This window comes from Cucurbita moschata, unplaced genomic scaffold (genome assembly GCF_002738365.1).
Source record: "Cucurbita moschata cultivar Rifu unplaced genomic scaffold, Cmos_1.0 Cmo_Scf00029, whole genome shotgun sequence".
Lineage (NCBI taxonomy): Eukaryota > Viridiplantae > Streptophyta > Magnoliopsida > Cucurbitales > Cucurbitaceae > Cucurbita > Cucurbita moschata.
The window spans coordinates 2,208,726-2,229,234 of record NW_019268545.1 but is presented as its reverse complement, the minus strand read 5'-3'; the positions used below and the strand labels follow the sequence as shown (position 1 = coordinate 2,229,234).

At 36.7% G+C, this 20,509-nt stretch overlaps 4 protein-coding genes across 11 annotated transcripts; 3 read left to right on the top strand and 1 right to left on the bottom strand.

Annotated features, from left to right (window-relative positions):
• The first annotated feature begins 91 nt into the window (after positions 1 to 91).
• On the top strand, positions 92 to 1,995 carry LOC111464092 (CRIB domain-containing protein RIC7-like). Its single transcript, XM_023108175.1, has 4 exons — positions 92 to 218; positions 352 to 452; positions 755 to 848; positions 1,329 to 1,995. The coding sequence occupies exons 1-4, from the start codon at positions 173 to 175 to the stop codon at positions 1,736 to 1,738; spliced, it is 651 nt and encodes a 216-aa protein (XP_022963943.1). The 5' UTR covers positions 92 to 172; the 3' UTR covers positions 1,739 to 1,995.
• Positions 1,996 to 4,184: 2,189 nt separating this feature from the next.
• On the top strand, positions 4,185 to 7,578 carry LOC111464000 (long-chain-alcohol oxidase FAO2). 2 transcript variants are annotated; one of them, XM_023108045.1, is made up of 4 exons: positions 4,185 to 4,552; positions 4,677 to 4,955; positions 5,699 to 7,442; positions 7,478 to 7,578. In XM_023108045.1, exons 1-3 carry the CDS (start codon positions 4,343 to 4,345, stop codon positions 7,424 to 7,426), a joined length of 2,217 nt encoding a protein of 738 aa, XP_022963813.1. In that variant the 5' UTR covers positions 4,185 to 4,342; the 3' UTR covers positions 7,427 to 7,442; positions 7,478 to 7,578. The 2 variants fall into 2 exon arrangements, with proteins under 2 accessions (XP_022963813.1, XP_022963812.1); XM_023108044.1 differs by having other exon boundaries at positions 4,186 to 4,552; positions 5,699 to 7,578.
• A 1,025-nt stretch (positions 7,579 to 8,603) lies between these two features.
• On the bottom strand, positions 8,604 to 12,967 carry LOC111464001 (thioredoxin-like fold domain-containing protein MRL7, chloroplastic). 2 transcript variants are annotated; one of them, XM_023108047.1, is made up of 5 exons: positions 12,756 to 12,967; positions 9,506 to 10,376; positions 9,339 to 9,423; positions 9,069 to 9,180; positions 8,604 to 8,970 (listed from the first exon to the last, which is right to left on the bottom strand). In XM_023108047.1, the coding sequence occupies exons 2-5, from the start codon at positions 10,342 to 10,344 to the stop codon at positions 8,867 to 8,869; spliced, it is 1,140 nt and encodes a 379-aa protein (XP_022963815.1). In that variant the 5' UTR covers positions 10,345 to 10,376; positions 12,756 to 12,967; the 3' UTR covers positions 8,604 to 8,866. The 2 variants fall into 2 exon arrangements, with proteins under 2 accessions (XP_022963815.1, XP_022963814.1); XM_023108046.1 differs by having other exon boundaries at positions 9,506 to 10,566; positions 12,756 to 12,966.
• Positions 12,968 to 15,467: 2,500 nt separating this feature from the next.
• On the top strand, positions 15,468 to 19,527 carry LOC111463963 (protein NPGR2-like). Of its 6 annotated transcripts, none has more exons than XM_023108005.1 (6): positions 15,468 to 15,597; positions 15,698 to 15,776; positions 16,174 to 16,440; positions 17,165 to 17,417; positions 17,516 to 18,877; positions 19,044 to 19,527. In XM_023108005.1, exons 3-6 carry the CDS (start codon positions 16,183 to 16,185, stop codon positions 19,361 to 19,363), a joined length of 2,193 nt encoding a protein of 730 aa, XP_022963773.1. In that variant the 5' UTR covers positions 15,468 to 15,597; positions 15,698 to 15,776; positions 16,174 to 16,182; the 3' UTR covers positions 19,364 to 19,527. The 6 variants fall into 6 exon arrangements, with proteins under 6 accessions (XP_022963773.1, XP_022963771.1, XP_022963772.1 ...); XM_023108003.1 differs by having other exon boundaries at positions 16,160 to 16,440; XM_023108004.1 differs by having other exon boundaries at positions 16,111 to 16,440.
• Positions 19,528 to 20,509: the final 982 nt, after the last annotated feature.

Below are 20,509 nucleotides of genomic sequence, written 5' to 3'. Positions count from 1 at the left end.
TTCCAACCTTTGTTTCTTCTTCTTCTTCTTCTTCTTCTTCTTCTTCTTCTTCTTCCTCTTCCTATCATTATTCCAAACACACCAGAGCCTTCCCTTCCCTTCCCTTTCACCTTCTCCTTTTCACCTCCTCCTCCTCCTCCAACCCCATCCTCTCCATACTCATATTAAGAAGATGAAAGGCCTCCTCAAAGGCCTCAAATTCATGTCCCAAATGTTTGGTATTTCCTCCTTTTCTCCTCTCCCTCTCTCTCTCTCTCTCTCTCTCTCTCTCTCTCTCTCTCTCTCTCTCTCTCAACTCTTCTTCTTCTTCTTCTTCTTCTTCTTCTTCTTCTCATGTTTTTTCTTTCCCAGAAAATGAGAAAGAACCTGAAATGCAGATTGGCCTTCCCACCGATGTCAAGCATGTTGCCCACATTGGCTTGGATGGCCCCTCTGTTAATTCTCCTAGCTGGGTATTTCTTACTTTATTATTTCCTTTCCTTCAATCAATCCCAAACAGGGCGTTCTTATCATTCCATTTAAGAATGTTTTGGGAAACCGTTTAATTTCATTTAATTGGAGGGTTTTTTTGAAAATAAAATTATTCGAAAGGACCATATCTCAAATATACTACTATTCTTAGAGGGGTTGAATGCAAATGAATGGTTTGGCAAAAAGTTTAATTTAATTTAATTCGAGGGTTTTTTTGGAAAAAAAATTATTAGATAAAGGACTAAATCTCAAATCGGGTGTTCTTACCAAGTGTTGAATGCAGATGACTGAATTTAAAGCTCCGCCTCCTTCATCTGCCCCTAATGGAGATATCAAAGCCCCGAACGAAGATGCCTCTGTCCCATGGGCATCTCAAGGTATTGAATACTTTTCTCGTCTTCCTAATTTTAATTTCCGTTTCGTTTTCATTGTCATATTCATGTAGTCTGATATAGATCCATAAGACTAAACAGATATAATCTTGAAAGTTTATAAATTATTTAAATTAATTAAAATACCCCTAAACTTTCAAAATTTTCAATGACATCCTTAAACTTTTTGAAAATTTCAAAAAATGCCCTTATCGGATGAAAACTGTTTATTAGTATTTTATTCCAATATGCCCTTCAATTTTCAAAAAATTATATAATTATTATAAAAAAATTAAAATAAAAAATTATAAAAATACACAAAAATAGCATATTTAGAATTTTTAAAATACTTTAAAAATTAAATATTAGAATTGGATAAAGTTGTAATTTAACTAAAATTATTATTTTTTTTTAAAAAAATGAAATTTAAATCTTTTGAAATACACGTGTGGGAGAAGTTACTGAGTGGTAATGGATTTCGAATAGATTCAAAAAGGGATATGGCAGTTACGACCCGGGACTTGCCGGAGCTACCAAAATCGTCGAGACGGCAGTCGTCGACCGTCGGCGAGTCTACGGGGAAGGAGAAATCGGAGAAGGTAAGGTCAAAGAAATCTTCAAAGTCGAAGGAATCCGATGGCGTCAGAGCGTCCCGTCGGAGCGCTGATCTGAACCAGGGCGGCGAGTCTCCGACGCAGGTCGCCCCTGGAATTCCGAAAAAAGCGCGGCGGAAGAGATCGAAGGAGGACGGATCGACGAGATCCAAATCCAAAGCCACGGCGGCGGAGAGTTGTTCGTCTCAGTTCTCTGATAACGGGTCGGATGCCGGATCCATAGCCGGATCCATTTCCAGATCCAACGAAGAGGACTTGTTAACAGGAGACGTTTTCACGTGAAAAAAAAGGGGAAGAAGGAAAAGGGGAGAGGGGCAATTATGTAATTTAAGGTCGTAGGTAGGGTAACTCTCTAGTTTTACCGCATTTTTTTTACCTTTCTTTTTGGGTTAAGTCTCGAGACATATGAACTAGGTGTTCGGAGCACTAAATCGCATACTTGTTCAAAATGTTCGATGACCCAAAAAACTCATCAACCCCGTACAGTTCGGGTTGAATTCAAATAAATGAAAACTTTATGAATTTGATTGGTTCATGTATTCCCGTAAAATTAATTTGGGATGGACAGAACCAATCTGAGTTCATTGTTAATTTTAAAATATATTTTTTTCTTATATATACCTGTTTTTATTTTATTTTATAATTATTTATTCTAAAAAATATATATTGAAATTGAGTCATTTAAATAATAATAAATATTTTATCGCATTTAAATAAATAATATTTGATTTTAAAAAAATATTTAAATTATTTTCCATTATTTACCTGAAAATATATAAAGCCCAATCCACCGACATTATTAAATGTTCCAATTAATTAATAATTAAATTATTGTGACATTATTTCCATTTTTAGGGTTCCATTGGTCATGTTATTTATGTTAGTACATTATTCTCTAAATTGAGTAAACTAATATTTATTACATAAATAATAGTATGGAATATTATAAATTCTAATTACCGCCATTCTCGACTATAAAAAGCTCAGCTCCTCTTATAGTACACATATAGTTCGAGTCCGTCCATCTCCTTATCTCTCGACTTCGCTTCTCTCTCCCTCATTCTCAATCATCGTTGTCTCCATCCATCTCTCTCGTCGATCATCGATTCCTGTTGATGTTAAATTGTTTTATTGTCGTCTCTCCATCCGTCTCTCCTGTCATTTTTCATAGTAGACAATCATCGATTTCTGTTGACGTTACGTTTTTCATCGTCGTTTCCATCTGCCTCTCCTACCGTTTTCGTTGTAGATGATCATCGATTCCTGTTGACGTTAAATTTTTCATCGTTGTTTCCATCCTCCTCTCTCGGTTGTCATAGTAGACTATCATCGATTCTTGTTGACGTTATATTTTTGTTCAGTTGTTCGATTAGATTGCACCTCTGAAGCGACAGACTGTACGTATCCTCCCCATTTTTATCGTTTTCTTATGTTAATCTTTTTTTTTCAAAAACTTGAAATATTATATTTTGTAATATATATATATATATATATATATATATATATATCGATATATATATTTCAAAAACTTGAAATATTATATTTTGTAAATAATGATTTATAAATTTTTTTCTAAAATTTTTAATATTTTACAGGTATTTTAAAATTAAATCAAATTCTTTATTATCTAATTTAAAAAATATTCATAATTTATATAAAATTTTAATTTATTAGGTATTTATTTTAATTATTTAAAAAAAAAACACGTACTAAAATTAATTATTAAAAAATGGAAACGAAATTGCTCACTTTTATTGCTTGATAATATTGTAAATTTTTAATTAAAAATTATAATTTTATCCAACAATAATAGTTTTTTAAAACATTAAAAAATTGGTTTTTTATTATTTAAAATTAATGTTTTTCATACATTTATAATATAAATTAATCAAATTTTAAATAATATTATTCAAGATTATTCCATAGTATTTGTCTATACGACAGACATGGAAACTAGGAAACATTAAAAAAATATATATATAAAAAATTAGAGATGTTCATATGACTCGAAAATTTGATCGACTTCGTCTATTTAAGGTTGAATTAAATTTTTTTTTTTGGGTTGGAGTTGAATTTTTGAAAAACCAAAAAATCGGACTGATTCGCTGACGTTTTTTGGTCGGATTGACCTGACCTACTCGAAAATAGAGTTACAATACAATGCTACTTTTAAAATTATTATAAAGATTAAGAATATTTGACGTTTATGGCAGATGTTAGTAATGCATTGTGACTTATGAATATTTGATATTTTAGTTATAAATGGATAAGTAAGATGTTTTAAATAATTAAAAACAAAGGCCGACAACTCAACCCGGGATGGGTTGAGAACTTTATTCAGATTGTTTGGGTCACTAACCCAATCAAACGCAAAATTTTGGGACAGTACAAAAGTTTTTACCTATACACTCCTACAAAAATGAGTTCAAATTATGATTAAAAACAAAACCCGACAATCCAACTCGAGTTTAATTGGAAACTTTATTCAGATTGTTCAGGTCACTAACCCAATCAAACCTAAAATTTTGAGACGGTACAAAAAATTTTACCTACACACTCCTACAAAAGTGAGCTCAAATTATGACTAAAAACAAAGCCCGACAATCCAATTTAGATTTAATTGGAAATTTTATTCAAATTGTTCGAGTCACTAATTCAACATGGACACGGACAAAAGTTTTTTACCATATACACTCCTAGAAAAATGGGCTCAAATCGGATATGTTCATAATCCTTTCGGGATAAGAAATTTGAAGTTTTCTCTCTTTTTCTTCATTATTTCTTGCTATAAATATCCCATCCGATGACACTCTCAGCAAGATCCAGAGTGGAGAGTTTCAGTCTCAGCCGCAGTAGAAGGAATCTCAAGGTCGGGAGATAGCGAAAATGGAGGATCGAGAAGTTCGATCTCACCCTCTGTTGAGAAGACGAAGAACAGAGCTCAGCCATGGCTTCTCTTCCTCGCAAATGGAAGCCATGGCCGCCTTCTGTGAAGCTCTCATTCCTCCGCTGCCTCTGGTCAAAGAAGATCCACTCCATCAATCGATTCTTGCATTCTACGAAGCTTCTGCTTCTCAAGCCCCGATTCCTGATGAGGTCGTGTACTTACTCTACGATCCTTTTATGTTCTTAATCTTCGTTTTCTCTCCCCGCTCGAAATTTGGAGATTCTTATGCTGGAAACTCGCTTGTTTGTTTGTTTTAACGTATCGGATTTTTAGGTAGCTGCGCTATTGGTGGATAGGGCTAATCCGAAAGCTGTGTTTCTTGTGAAATTGGTTTTGAGGCTTCTGTCTTTTAGAATTGGAACATTGTTGCTTTGTGGATATCTTTGCTTCGATTGGAGATGGCCTTTCGTTCTCAAATTCTCTGAGATTTCTCTGGAGAAGAGAGAACAGATTCTCAAGGATTGGTCTGTGGCTCACCAGAGGTATACTGTGCTTCTGAGAATGGTTTTTATGATTATAAAAATGTTCTGCTGCTTCAAATTCTTCTCCGGGGTAAGCTTTCTTTGAACACTCTCATGTCTTTTTTTCTATATCTTTGATTTAGTGTTCATATTCCACATTGCTTTGAAGATTCTGGTTAAGGATGATGATAAAGTGGATATAAGTGTGAGATCCAATATCGATTGGGGAGGAGAACGAAACATTCTTTATAAGGCTGTGGAAACCTCTTTTAGCATATGAATTTTAAAAACCACGAGGGAAAGCCCGAAAAGAAAAGCTCAAAGAGGATAATATTTGCTAGCAGTGGGTTTGGGCCGTTACAATTGGTATTATAGTTAGACACCGGACGATGTACCAGCAAGGAGATTGAGCCACGAGGACATTGGGCCCCAAAGGGGTGGATTGTGAGATCCCACATCGATTAGGGAAGATAACGAAACATTCTTTATAAGGTGTGGAAACCTCTCCCTAAATAGCATATGTGTTTTAAAAACCTCAAGGGGAACCCCGAAAGGGAAAACTCGAAGAGAACTGACAATATCTACTAGCGGTGGGCTTGGGACGTTATAATAAGTTTTTTTTTTTTGTTTTCTAAAAACAATTATAATAAAGAAGTTGCTAGAAAACAAAAAGGCAAAAAGTGTTAGTGATTGGGCCTTCATTTTGTTTGTTGTTTTTCAATCAATCCTACAGAGAGTTCCTTTTTGTTCTACTGGTTTAGCCAACAAGAAAGATCTGTTGATATTGACTATTGAGTACTATCATACAGAGAATTCCTTTTTGTTCTGTTTCAGATCGACAGAGAGTCGAAGAACATAGCATGGGAAGCGATGGGGTATCGTGTAGACACCCGGAAACGGTTGAATGATACCCGAAAAGAGCGGCCTCTTGAAAGGGGGGTGATAGAAGCTGGCAAAGAAGATGATTCCACTCTTCTCCAGTCTCTTTCCATGAAAGGCCTTGCAGTGACTGAGGATCCAAAACACGGTAGCACCTATACGATCAAATGTGATGTTGTGATTGTTGGCTCGGGTTGCGGTGGCGGGGTTGCTGCTGCGGTTCTTGCAAAATCTGGTTTGAAGGTAGTCGTTCTCGAGAAAGGGAACTATTTTGTGCCTGAAGATTATTCTTCCCTGGAAGGTCCATCCATGAATGAACTATATGAAACAGGTGGACTCAAGTCAACAATTGATGGGAAGGTTATGCTGTTGGCTGGAACTACTGTAGGTGGAGGCTCTGCTATAAACTGGTCTGCATCAATTAGAACTCCTAAACCTGTTCTTGAAGAGTGGTCTACCATTCATAAGATTCCTTTGTTCGGGAGCTTCGATTACCGATCGGCAATGGACGCTGTGTGTGATAGAATTGGAGTGACGGAGGGATGTCGACTTGAAAGTTTTCAGAATCAAGTTCTTCGAAAAGGGTGTGAGAATCTTGGTTTGAAGGTCGATTCGGTTCCGAGAAATTCCTCAAAAGATCATTATTGTGGCTCTTGTTGTTATGGTTGTAGGGTTGGTGACAAGAAAGGGACTGATGCTACTTGGCTGGTTGATGCTGTTGAATCTGGTGCAGTGATCCTCACAGGCTGCCGAGCTGACAAGCTCGTTTTGGAGAACACGAACAACACAAGTCGAAACAAGCGATGCTTAGGAGTGATAGCAACTATGCTGAGCAAAAACGTCACAAAAAAGCTTTATATTGAAGCAAAAGCGACAATCTCGGCTTGTGGTTCTCTCCTAACACCGCCTCTACTGATTGCAAGCGGACTACGTAACAAAAACATAGGCAGCAATCTTCATTTGCACCCGGTTATTCTAGCTTGGGGATACTTCCCCGAACAACTATCCGATTTCACGGGTAAAATATACGAGGGAGGGCTCATTACTTCCCTTCACAACGTTGTCTCAAAAGATTCCAATAGCCATGCCATAATCCAAACCCCTGCTCTTGGACCAGCCTCATTTGCTGCCATGTTTCCATGGACGTCCGGGCGTGATATGAAAGACGCAATGGTGAAATACGCTCGAACCGCTCACCTTTTTGCTTTGGTAAGAGACAAAGGTGCAGGAGAAATAAAGGCAAAGGCTAACGTAAAGTATCGACTCGACCAAACCGATAAAGAGAATCTAAGAATCGGTTTAAGACAGGCATTGAGAATCTTGATTGCAGCAGGAGCAACTGAGGTGGGGACCTATAGAAGCAATGGCCAGAGATTCCGATTTCACGGGACAAACAAGGAAGACTTGGAGGAGTTCCTCGACTCTGTCGAGGCAGCCGGGGGACCATTCTCGAGGGAAAAGTACTGGAACATTTACTGCTCGGCGCATCAGATGAGCAGCTGCAGGATGGGCAGCACAGAGGAAGAAGGAGCAGTGGATGAGAATGGTGAAAGTTGGGAAGCAAAAGGCTTATTTGTATGTGATGGAAGTGTGCTGCCAACTGCAGTTGGAGTGAATCCAATGATCACAATTCAATCCACAGCTTATTGCATCTCAAAGAAACTTGCAGAGTCTTTGAATTAAGAAGAAACTTTCAATGTTCTTCACTTAGATAGTTCTTCATTCACTGCAATCTGTTCCTCCTAGTTCATAAGATGTAAAATAGTTGAGGGTCGAATAAATTTCAAGTTAAAATAACGTTTTAGTCCTTGTACAATGAATTTTGTTCCATTTTAGTCCTCGTAATTTCAAGAAATTTTAAAATTATGTAAATATATTAAGTTCTTTTTAAAAAAAATTGACAATAAACTACCTGCCACTATTTTTAAGATTTATATTTGATCAGAGGACTAAATTTAAACATTTGAAAGTATAGAGACTAAAATAGATGAATCACAAAGTATTTTTATGAGATCCCACGTTGGTTGGATAGGGAAAACTAAACGTTTCTTATAAGGGTGTGGAGACCTCTACCTAACAAACGTGTTTTAAAACTGTGAAGCTTACGGCGATACGTAACGGGCTAAAGCTGATAATATCTGCTAGCAGTGTGCTTTGACTGTTACAAATGGTATTAGAGCCAGACACTGAGTGGTGTGCTAGTGAGAACACTAAGCCATCAAGGAGGGTGAATTGTGAGATCCAACATCAATTAGAGAGGGGAATGGAACGTTCCTTATAAGGGTGTGGAAACCTCTCCCTAACAGATGCGTTTTAAAATCGTGAAGTTGACAGTGACACGTAACAGGCTAAAGCGGACAATATGTGCTAGCAGTGTGTTTGGATGGTTACAAATGGAATCCAGAGCCAGACACTGGGAAGTGTGCCAGTGAGGATGTTGGCCCCTAAGGAGGGTAGATTTTGAGATCCCACATCGGTTAAAGAGTGGAATGAAATGTTCTCATAAGGTGTGAAATAACATACACGTTCTAAAATTGTAAAGTTGACAACGGCACATAACGGGCTAAAGCATGTGCTTGGACTATTACAAATGGTATCACAGCCAGACACCAGGCGGTATGCCTGCGAAGACGTTGGGCCCTCAGGAAGGGTAGATTGTGAGATCTCACATCGGTTAGAGAGGGGAATGAAACGTTCCTTATAAGGGTGTGGAAACCTCTCCCTATCAGTCACCTTTTAAAACCGTGAAACTGACATGAATATGTAACGGGCTAAAGCGAACAATATAGGAAGAAGAAAAAAGAACGGTTATCCTAACAGTAACTCTATTTATCGTATTTTTTTTCAGAACAAGTGAGGGTACGAGCATTTGAACCTCCATCTTAAAGGGAATGAGTATCTAGTTTTTTACAGACAAATAGCAGTTCACAGGAGACCAAAGAAAAACATCTATTGAGTTCAGATTCTACTGCCATCACAAATCTATCTTTAAGCTAAAGAATGCATAAAAGATTCTCAGAAAATGAACGTACTTGTTTTGAAGTTCTCGCCTGAAAACGATCATATGTACGTGTGAGAACGTATATAAATCCTCTGTACGTCTATCCGGACAGGACTTCGAGCTCAAAACGGTCGAGCCAAAGCTTTGTCATTGATCCATAACGGCTTCTTTGCTTTGTAATAGAAAAATGCAATCATCTGAACCAGTTCATCCGCCATCCGAAAGTCTGCAAAAGAATGTAACGAGAGGCACACGCATCGGTTCGGATTTAAAAGAAACATTTGCACAAACTGAAATGGATTATAGCAAGAAACAAATGCAAACCTTTTTCCCGGTATAGGACCTTGTTTCCTCTTAAAAATAAAATTTGAGGACATTCTCTAACTTTCAGAGCGTAGGCTAGATCTCTCTCGATATTGATGTCGATTTTAACCGACTGCATTACAAGTTTAACGAGACTAGAATAAACAGATGCCAGGTAAAACAGTCATGGGGGGGGGGGGCGGGGTANGGGGTAGATCGAGGATTCGGCTACTCGGGACTCAAATCTCGAGGAATCAAACAGATAAAAAAAACACGAAACTTAGCTCATACCCGGGGTGGTAATCGATCTTTTGCGTTCCAGTACACTTGTAGTGCTTTCTCAAGTTCTTTCAAAGTCTTCCAATTATCAGTTGCCCTGTGAACAGAAAAATCAATTCGTCATATCAGTATCGGCGGTTCGAAAAATTCGCAAAGTTCGAAAGGTAGAAGAAGAGCACCTGTTATATCTTTCGAAAACAAGAACAACAAGTGGACTAGGATGAAAAGCAAAGCTCTCCCACTCCAAACAGTTGATTTCCTGCACCCAGTTGTCATCAATTTCCCCTTCCCAGTCAATTTCGACACCATCATCCCCAACTACGTTCTTGATCGGGTGCTGTTCAAAGTACTCGGATGCTCGAACTCCCCATCCCACATCGGCATCCAAAGGCCAATTTGGATCTTCTTCCTCCACCACTATCTTCTTCTTCTTCTTATTCCGTCCAGTTCCATCACTTTTTTCTACCTCCTCTTCTTCGTCCTCGTCCTCTTCATCGTCACTACTTTCAGATTCAACCTCGTCGTCAACCTTTTCCTTGAATACGTTTTCCTTATTTTCCATTACTTCTGCATTTTGCTGTCGTATTGATGCAAACGTTTGTTCAAGTGTGTTGCGAACATAATCTTCAAGAGCTGCAGCTTCACTTCTACGACCACGTCGAGGCTTCCTTGGGATTGTTGTCGGGAAAATCCTATCATCATTTTCTTCCTCCTTTTCAGAAGCCTTGCTTTTCCTACTGCGACTTCTCGACTTTGGTTTCACTTTAGAATCAGCACTAGGCTGAGAATCCTGTTCTGAACTCGATTTTGACGAAAGAACAAGGCAAGGAAGTTTTCGGCTGTGACTAAAGTGTACAAGATTCGGCAAAATACTGACTGAATGAAATCTAGAATAACGAGACGGCTTAAAAGTCTGATACTCAATAGGAACGGTTAAGAATCGATGCAAAGTAGCACTATGAACTGTATATTGAGGTGAAACGGGCATCGAGACAGAAGGGGCTTGGAGAAACATCATTTTCTCAGTTTCCAAACGGCATAGACTGAAACCTGTTAAGAACAGAAAGGAGCAAAAGGAGCTTGGACGTCGGGAACACAGATGAGACCGAAATCCATATCAAAACTAAACACAAACAAAGGCGCTCACAACTGCCCCATTACTCTGTAGTTAGACCTCGACTTAACTGAATATCTCAACTAGGTCTCCTCGTAAGCTTACACGCCGACTTTATGTCAATACCTAACCATAGAAACAAATTTAATTTTACAAACCATTGTCATAAATTGATTTTCCACAATCATCAAAACATACCTAATTTGTTCCCTTGTATCAGTTTCAGGCTTTACTGTAATAAAACAGACAAAAAACCCAGCTAAAGCTATGCCTGGGAGTACATTTCTACCATAGTAGAAGTACTTTTAGGTGGTTAAAAGCACTTTCAAATTCAACTATTTACAAATTCAGAAACACTTCTCAAAACACGTAGGGTTTTCAGATTCAATCCTCTAACATCTTGGACGAAGACATGTGTCCAAACGAGTTGAGTTGTGCTCGAGCGGGGGAGCTCTCATTACCTTCCCACCATACACTCCTACACCAATTTCTTGTTGTAACAAAAACGGAAACAAGATCGATCGCACTCACACACCCACAAACATAAATTAAACAAAGAGACACAAAGATTTACGTGGTTTGGAGAGAAGAAATTCCCCTACATCCACGGGCGACAACCAATCTCAATAATCAAAGTGTTTACAAAGTGTATATCTCACCCTCTCAAAGTACAAAGTCTAACTCAACAAAATTCCTCTCAAATGCCACTATGTAAATACAAAATGACACTCAATCTCAATACCTCTCAACCATCCTAGACAATCTTTTATATAGTCCTAGAAACATTAATGTCATACATGAATCAAGATGATTCACGTATCAAAATGGGAGATGAACCAAAAGTGGGTGATGAACCAAATGAATGAGAGATGAACCAAATGAATGAGAGATGAACCAAATAAATTCCAATACATGCATAGGAAAAGGAAATGCACCAAAAAAATGTTCACGAATCTCTGAGTTTACAGTGTTTGAAAGAGATTGTTCAAGAATAAATGAATTAGCTACTTTATAATCGAGCTACTTACTCTCGAACCTAGTTAGAAACTCTTAGTTTACCATACTCTCATCTTCTCTCCAGCAAAGAAATGACATATAATCACAGTACCTCATCTCGACAGCTTCCATTTGATATTGAGAAAGCGACAGGCCCCAATGAACTCTCTAATAATGCCCTGAGGGGCTGAAGAGTCAAGCGCGAAGAGTAATTGATCAGATTCGTGGTCGTTCCTACTACGAAACACTGGTAATACTCAAACTCATGCCTTATCGAGCATGTTATCCTATTTTTGATTTGGTTTATTCGGCAGCTGCAAATGCTCGTTGCAATATGGGTTTCAACGAAGCAGATTTAGTCATTAGTAAAGCGGAAGTCAACCAAAGTACTACTGTGAAAAAATTAAAACCTCGAGCTCGAGGGCGAAGTTATCCCATAAAACGACCCACTTGTTCTATAACTATTGTATTGAAAGATACACTTTTGTCTGAGTTTTCTTCAAACAAGTTGAAAAGATACCAATACAACATATTACACTTAAACAAACCTGATGGATGGATAACGAAAGAAGAGTACCTAGATATGACGTCTTATGACATGTATAAGAATGGGGGATTAAGGGACAAAAAAAATAAATCCACTCGGTTTTAGATTTGGTGTAACCCAAGGGCATCATTCTCTTTGGTTTGCACACCCCAAAAAATATTCCGAAGGAGTAACCACATATCGTCTAAGATAGAATGGAACTGTCTTTGATTGAGACAACTGACTGATATATAGAAAGTGTTCCGCTAGATGAACGAGACTAAACTACTCTCCCAAGATTCATGAATGAACGAGACTAAACTACTCTCCCAAGATTCATGAATGAACGAGACTAAACTACTCTCCCACGATTCATGAACTTATTCTTCGTGACAATTTATAACATTTCTTTGTACAAACTTCTCTATGGCATAGATTTTATCTCAGTATTCTCTCTTTACACACACATTCTCTCGCTCACTTCCTCTGTATGCATCGAATTAGTACACACAGAAAGAGGCGCAGGCTTAAATATAAAGAGAAATCCATTAAAACTAAGCAGAAAACACTTCAAACGGCAGCAAAAAGACAGCAAAAACAAGACCCAAGGGATCATTGGAAGCAAATAATTGAATCTCAATTCCACTTCCTCCTTCCTTCAGACCTAGAAGATGGCATTTCAAAACACTTGCGTACAAAAAGAAAATGGAAGATAATCAAATCCGATAATACAGGCATAAGAACAGTAAACTAGTGGAAATTTGAGCAAGTTTCGAAGCAATTTTGAACATACTGTTACTCGGAGCCAGCTGAAAGCAGGGAAATCGCTCTGTCTGAAGATATTTGGAGCTTCCCCGGTCCAGATTTTCGAGCTATTACGAACTCCCAAGCGCGCTGGAGGGAAGAATAGATATCAAAGATACTGGGGTTTATGGGATGATAAGCGCTTCAATTGAGGGTTTATAAACCCCTGTCCAAATCCTCCCGCTCTCCATGGAAAGGATAAAACCCAGGTAAAATAGTAAATAGTATCAACTGTAAGGGCAGTTTCTGATGATTATGAAAAAAAATATTTAAAAATCAAATAATTTGAGTATTGCATTTAAAAAAAATAGTATTAATAAAATAATAATATACCTTGAATTTTAATTTAATTTTCATTCATTAATAAATATATTATAAATAGCATTAAGTTTTAGGGTATTTAGTTTATTTAGCCATTAATATTAATAATTATTTTTAAATAAATTAAATAATTAATTACATATATTATAGCTCAAAAAAATAAATACATATAGTGATGTAAATGATAATATGATAATAATAGTAAATTAAAATTGAAATGAAAAAAAAAATTAAAAACTATATAATATAATAACTCAGCGTAATTTTTTTTAATTGTGTATCAATTTAATGTTATAGTGATACATATTTAAAAATAAATACCATTTATTTAATATAAATTTGTAATATATATATATATATATATATATATATATATATATATATATATATATCACTTGTCACAATCGCACTCTTGGTGGCAGCGGACTTGCGATTGTGCGACACTCCCTTTCCAACAACAATTGAACTAAGCCAATTTGTTCTTGTGTCGTCTACCGCCAAACAACGTATGCTCGAGCCTCTAGCCTCGATTTAAGAGAAGGTTTTAGAAAACGAACAACAAGTGAGCTAAGCCAATTTGTTCTTGCGTTGCCTATGGCCAAACGACGTATGCTCGAGCCTCTAGCCTCGATTTAAGAGAAGGTTTTAGAAAACGAGAGCAGAGAGATTTTTAAAAAAGACGTTAAGCAAGCAAGAGAGTACAACAACGGCTCAGAATATATAACCTTGAATAGGGTTTATTAATGATTAACATTCTTTTTAATATAATTCATAATTGGAATAATCTTTTTTATTTATTTATTTGGTCGAATTATTAAAGTATAATATTGGATGTGGGACCCACCTTACCTATTTTTCAGCACATTTAATATTTAGAAATTGCACGACACATAAATTAATAATTATAATATTTAAACGAAAGTATAAAGGTATTATATTTCATTTTTATAAAGCCATAGACTTTCCACGGCTTACCTAAAATATTTTATTTTTAAATTTAATATTAATTCGGTATGATATTCAAACGTTGATATTTAAATTGAAAGTACATTTTTATATCAGTTTTAAAATGTATATATATTTTTTAAGTTGAATAAATAATAAAAATAATTATCTTAAATAAATATCAATTTTTATTTTTTATTTTTAAAGAAAAAAATATCAATGTAAAGTATTTATTGATCTTTTTAATAATTAATAAAATTTGTAAATGGAGAAAAAAAAATTATCTTTTGAGCTAACGTATAATTGTAAATAAATTAATATTTTGAAGTAAAAATTGGAAGAACTTATAATAAAAGGAATAATATTTAAACCAAAATTAATTTCCACGTTGGATTTCCCAAAATTCTTTTAGAATTTAGAAAAAGAAAATAATTTAATTATGTCTTAAAACTTTTAATTTTATCAAATTATACCTTAAACTTAAATAAGCGTTACAATTTTTACTATATGTTCAGCTTTCATTAATTCACCTCCAACCTTGAGGTTGTTTTATTTTTTTAATTTTTTTTAAATCATACTTACCCCCGATACATGACGTTAATAGCTAAAATCTCATAAAATTCAAATATCAAACATTCACAAGTCCCAACGTATCACCAACATAGTAATAAATGTCAAAATATTCTTAATCTTCGTAATAATATTAAAAATAATGTCGGGTGGGATTGAATTAGATTGTAATTCTATTTTCGGATTGGTCGGGTTAGACCCAACCAAAAAAAATGTCAACTCATGAAAACACACCACTGATTTAGATTTAAAAAAAAAAAAATTCAATATCGAAAAAAAGAATCTAATCCAATTCAAGCTGATCAAATTATCGAATCATATAAACAGTCCTATTTTAAAATAAAATAAAGCTCTAGATAACAAGTTTCACTCGTTGGATGGATCATGAATGTCCAGCTAATTTAGGAAATGATCATGAGTTTATAATCAAGGAATACTCTCTGTATAGGTGTAAGGCCTTTTGGAAAGCCTAAATTAAAGCAGAGCTTATACTTGGACAATATCGTACTATTACAGAGAGTTGGGTTGGTCTGACACCACTAACCCACAAATTAAACATTAAATATTTTTATTAAAAAAAAACACACATAAATTTCAACATAAAAACGTGAATTCGCGAAGAATAATAAATAAATAAATATATAAAAAAAGAAGAAAAGAAAAAAAAGAGAAAAAAACAGTCTCTGACAGTCTCTGACAACATCTGACAGTACAGTGAAAAACGGTTTACCGCCGGCGCGTAATGAGTGCCACGTGGCAAAGATAATGCTCAGGCCACGTGGTAACTTTGGAAGGTGGGACCCAAACGCTCCATTTTGGCTCAATAAAAAAATTCCCTCAAATTCTAAGCCCCCAAAAGGCCAAAGATCGTCGTCTCTAGGATTCTGTTTTCCTCCATTTTTTTTTTCTCTCTTTTTCTTTTTCTTTTCTTCATTTGGTTCCTTGTTTTCATCCGAAAGCAAATCTCAGAATCGTCTACTAAAAGCAGCAATAAAGTAAAAGATTGTTCAAGCTTTCATCTGCTTTATTGCGTTGCTGTTCTTGATTTTTCAAAACGATTCAAAGCAGGTCTTGATTGATTGATTTGTTGAACAGAAGAATTCAAGTCCATGGGTATTGCTGTTTCTGGATTTTCCCTTCCCTCGCTCTCCTTTTACTTTTGGCGAAATAAAAGGTGTTTGTTCATACGCTTTACCTTTGCTTCTACTGATTTTTTACTTGCTTCAGTTGCTTCTTTATTGATTTTCAATTTTTCATCGCCAATTCTTCGGTTCTTTTTGGTTTTCGTTGATGGATTTTGCTTGAACGAAACTGAGTTCGACTGTAACGGTTTGATTCTTAAGCTTTTCGTCGAGTTCAAGAACGACATGTTTGGGGATTTCAAAATTAATGACTCGATTTCTTTGTCGCTTGAAGCGATTTTAATATCTAGAATTCATCCTTGTTGTTTTTCGAGTTTTGATCTGGAATTCATAGACATTGATGAGATATTTGTGTTTGTGGCTCAGTGAATAGATTTAGGAGAAATTTATGAAGGTTATGTTTGTGTGGTTGAAGATTTTTGGGTGCAGGCAAACAATATGAAGAGCGACGTTAAGATAAGAAGGGGGAGGAGCGCTGGAAGAGGGGGGAATATTAGGAAGATAATGAAGTGCTTGTGTTCTGGTGAGAAAGCAGCTGGGGATGATGGGATTCCTGCATCAGAATCGCCTTTGCCTGTGGAGAATTCAGCAAGCGGGCGCTCTTCACGGACTAGCGAGATCAACAAGAAGCCAGAAATTGGCAATATAGAAGAAGCTGAGTCCTCGCTTCGCGAGAGTGGTTCTTTGAATTATGAGGTTAGAATCCTTAAGCTTTCTAGATTGCTAGTGATCTTTCTTGGTTTATTGTTTCCTCTACAAACTTGTTTATGGATGATTCTATGGAGCAAAGAAGCAAGATTCTAGAGTGAAAACAAAAAAAAAACATAAGCAAGCTTTCTTTTTGGTGCTAAATGATCAAGATTCTTTTGAGTATTGAATGAAAATTGACCTCTGCTTATATAAGTTCTTGGTCAGTTGTCAATGATTATCAATCTGAATGCATTGTTTTACAAAAATGGAATCTAGCGAAAAGGGAACGGAGCATTCCTTATAAGGGCGTGGAAACCTCTCCCTACTAGACGCATGTTAAAAATCTTGAGGGGAAGCCTGGAAGGGAAAGCCTGGAAGGGAAAGCCCAAAGTGGACAATATCTGTTAGCGGTGGGTTTGGGCTGTTACACATGGTATCAAAGCTAGACACTGGGCGGTATGCCAGCGAGGATGTTGGGCCCCCAAGGGGGATGGATTGTGAAATCTCACATCAGTTGGAGAGGGAACGAAATATTCCTTTTAAGGGTGTGGAAACCTATCCCTAATAGACGTTGAGGCTGATGGTGACACGTAACAGGCCAAAGCGGAAATTATCTGACTGATATGTATTGCAAAAATTGCTGTCATTGAAATAAAACAGAGATAGATTTGGTGTATTCTTAAGTATATCTCTGAAAAGGTTGTAATTAATTTATACCTGCTGTTTGAAGGAAGCAAGAGCATTGCTGGGGAGATATGAATATCAAAAGGGAAATATTGAAGCTGCTCTTCATGTATTTGAAGGAATAGATATTGCTGCTATAACTAGTAAGATAATGATCTCCATAGGTAGAAGAGGAGACTGCCCGAGAAGACGATCGCAAAGTTTTACTACACCACCAATGTCGATGCATACTGTCAGTTTACTCTTGGAAGGCATCTTTTTCAAAGCAAAATCACTGCAAGCCCTTGGGAAGTTCGGAGGTACTGTTTATTAGTTGAGTTTTGGGAATCTATGTCTTTTGTCAAACTCTTCAAGACATTGATCCGTAGCTGATCTACATTTTCCACAATTTTTGCAGAAGCTGCCCGAACTTGCAAAGTTATTCTGGACATACTCGAATCTTCGTTCCCCGAAGGCTTGCCTGAAAACTTTGGTGCTGATTGTAAATTGCAGGAGACCGTTACAAAGGCGGCGGAGCTGCTACCGGAGTTATGGAAGCTAGCTGATGCTTCTCAAGAAGCGATCCTTTCATACCGGCGGGCACTTCTTCATCTGTGGAACCTTGATGCGGGAACCACTGCTCGAATTCAGAAAGAGTTTGCCATTTTTCTTCTGTACAGTGGAACCGAAGCATGCCCTCCTAATCTTCGGTCGCAAATGGACAGCTCGTTTGTACCGAAAAACAATATTGAAGAAGCTATACTCTTATTTATGATACTTCTTAGGAAAGTTATTCTTAAAAGGATTGATTGGGATCCATCAATCTTGGATCACCTCTCCTTTGCACTAACAATATCAGGGGATACAAGGGCTTTAGCAGGTCAAATAGAGGAATTGCCTCCTGGGATTCTACAACGACAAGAAAGGTACCATGCTCTAGCTCTTTGTTACTATGGAGCAGGTGAAGACTTGGCTGCTTTGAATCTGTTGAGGAAAGTGTTGAGCAGTCATGAGGATCCTAAATCACTTCCCCCTTTACTGATGGCGTCAAAGATTTGTGGAGAAAACTGCGAGCTTGCCGAAGAGGGAACGAGTTTCGCTTATAGAGCTCTGCAAAGCCTGGATCATGGATGTGATCAATTGGAAGGTGTTGCCAATTGTTTGTTGGGTATCTCACTGTCTGTGTATTCGAAATCCGCCGTTGCAGATTCCGAGAAGTCCTCCAGACAATGTGAGGCAATGGAAGCCCTCGAAGCTGCACGGAAGAAGACTAGAATGACCGACCCGAATGTTCTCTATCATTTGAGTCTTCAATATGCAGATGAGAGGAATTTAGATTCAGCACTTCATTATGCAAGGAAGTGTCTCAAGCTGGAAGGTGGATCTAATATCAAAACTTGGTTACTACTGGCTCGGATTCTCTCCGCCCAACAACGATATACTGATAGCGAAAGTATTATAAATGCAGCTCTGGATCAAACAGGGAAATGGGATCAAGGCGAGTTGCTTCGAACAAAAGCAAAGCTTCTAATTGCACAGGATGAGTTTAAAGGTGCTATCGAGACTTACAGTCGATTACTCGCTATTTTTCAAATTCGGAGTAAAAATTTCGGTTCGGGAGATAAGAAGCTACGGAGCAGTACTAGAAGATTGAAAATGGAAGTGTGGCATGATCTAGCTCTAGTCTACATAAGGCTCTTGCAGTGGCACGATGCCGAGGCCTGCCTTTCGAAGTCGAAGGCCATCTGTTCTCATTCGGCTTCTAGATGTCATATTACAGGTAATCCTTCGTACGTAACTGTTAGCTTCTCTTTTGTTTCGAATGGACTATTTTCGAGTTTCGCCCACGAACAGTTCTTAGTTCGTTTGAACGAATCTGAAGATATTGAACTGTTTAGTTCAGTGATCTGAGGGTGGTGTTTGGAACTGTTGTGAATTGATTACAGGTATGCTTTATGAAGCAAAAGGCTTGTATAAAGAAGCTCTGAAAGCTTTTATGGCTGCTCTGGACATTGATCCCATTCATGTCCCGAGCTTGGTTTCGTCTGCCGTGGCTATCAGACATCTCGGCCACCGATCACATCCCGTTGTACGCAGCTTTTTGATGGATGCTCTACGGCTCGACCAGACGAACCATGGTGCGTGGTACAATCTCGGGCTGTTCTACAAATCTGAAGGAACCAAGTCTTCATTGGTTGAAGCTGTTGAATGTTTTGAGGCTGCAGCTTTTCTTGAAGAGTCTGCTCCTGTTGAACCCTTTAGATAAAACAGCTCTGCTCAAGTTTTCTTTTTCTTTTTCTTTTTCTTTTTCTTTTTATTTTTCTTTTTTTAATTATTTTTATTGTATCTTTTGCTTCAAAATCTATATTATACCCTCATATTGTACAACACAAAATCAATAAATGGAAAAGTTTCTCTTTCCCTCAGTCAGCCCTTTTTCTTTTCTTAATTTATATATTGAAGTAGGAACCTCTTTCCGAAGAAGCGTGCCACCCCTTGACCTTACTTATTCAAGCCTTTACGTAAGCTTGTGTAATCGTAATAAGTAAGCACAACTCAACTCTTCTCCGGGTGATTGGATCCAAATTTGCTTATTTTCTCATACAAAATCAAGAAATTTTAAAGTTTGTACATTGAAGAGAGAGAGAGAATCCCGATTTAATAGGTTGGGTTGAAATAATCTTTTGGACCAACTCGAAATTTTGGGTTGGATAGATTGGTGGCACGAACAACTTGAATAAAGTCCACAACCCAACCCAACTTCACTCGAACTAAGTTGGGTTGGGTTGGGTTGTCAAGTTGTTTATTAAAAAAAAAAAAACCTTATCTATAATACATTATACATGTTACATTAATAACTGAAATCTCATCAAATACATTATTAACGTTGGTTATAAACATTAAATATTGGATTAGATTGTAACATTATTTTCGTGTTGGTCTAAAATAATGTCAACTTGTAAATCCATTTTTCAGTTTTCCAAATACTCAATTTAATCCAAACTAAAGAGGGAAAAAAAAAATCTAATTCAACCAATGGTTTAGGTTGGATTGTCCGAATTAGTCGAATTATTGAATCATATGAATATCTTTATTATATGCTCAAAATCGAACTCTCCAAACGAAAAACTTTTGTTTTAGAGAAAGCTGATGCGAAATAATTCATTAATAGTGGGATTATGGAGATAATATATTAAAAAGTATAAGGAAATAAAAAATTTAAAATATATTACTTTTAATGAAAAATAAGTAATTCTATTACCATTGCTTGGTGTCTACCTCTGATACCATTTGTAAAACAACCCACCGCTAGCAGATATTATCCTATTTGGATTTTCCCAGATCTGATACCATTTGTAATAACTCAAACTCATTGCTAACTGATATCGTAATATTCGGGTTTTTTCCAATT

Bases quoted from the DNA above. Each gene is read 5' to 3' on its own strand.
- LOC111464000 (XM_023108045.1), top strand. From the start codon at position 4,343: ATGGAGGATCGAGAAGTTCGATCTCACCCTCTGTTGAGAAGACGAAGA. The intron at 4,553-4,676 runs GTCGTGTACTTA...TCGGATTTTTAG, and splicing joins AAGCCCCGATTCCTGATGAG to GTAGCTGCGCTATTGGTGGA. The intron at 4,956-5,698 runs GTAAGCTTTCTT...GTTCTGTTTCAG, and splicing joins GCTTCAAATTCTTCTCCGGG to ATCGACAGAGAGTCGAAGAA.
- LOC111464092 (XM_023108175.1), top strand. From the start codon at position 173: ATGAAAGGCCTCCTCAAAGGCCTCAAATTCATGTCCCAAATGTTTG. The intron at 453-754 runs GTATTTCTTACT...TGTTGAATGCAG, and splicing joins CTGTTAATTCTCCTAGCTGG to ATGACTGAATTTAAAGCTCC. The intron at 849-1,328 runs GTATTGAATACT...GATTTCGAATAG, and splicing joins TGTCCCATGGGCATCTCAAG to ATTCAAAAAGGGATATGGCA.
- LOC111464001 (XM_023108047.1), bottom strand. From the start codon at position 10,344: ATGATGTTTCTCCAAGCCCCTTCTGTCTCGATGCCCGTTTCACCTCAA. The intron at 9,424-9,505 runs GTGCTCTTCTTC...TTCTGTTCACAG, and splicing joins GTTTTCGAAAGATATAACAG to GGCAACTGATAATTGGAAGA. The intron at 8,971-9,068 runs GTTTGCATTTGT...ATTCTTTTGCAG, and splicing joins GGTCCTATACCGGGAAAAAG to ACTTTCGGATGGCGGATGAA.
- LOC111463963 (XM_023108005.1), top strand. From the start codon at position 16,183: ATGAAGAGCGACGTTAAGATAAGAAGGGGGAGGAGCGCTGGAAGAGGG. The intron at 16,441-17,164 runs GTTAGAATCCTT...TGCTGTTTGAAG, and splicing joins GTGGTTCTTTGAATTATGAG to GAAGCAAGAGCATTGCTGGG. The intron at 17,418-17,515 runs GTACTGTTTATT...CAATTTTTGCAG, and splicing joins AGCCCTTGGGAAGTTCGGAG to AAGCTGCCCGAACTTGCAAA.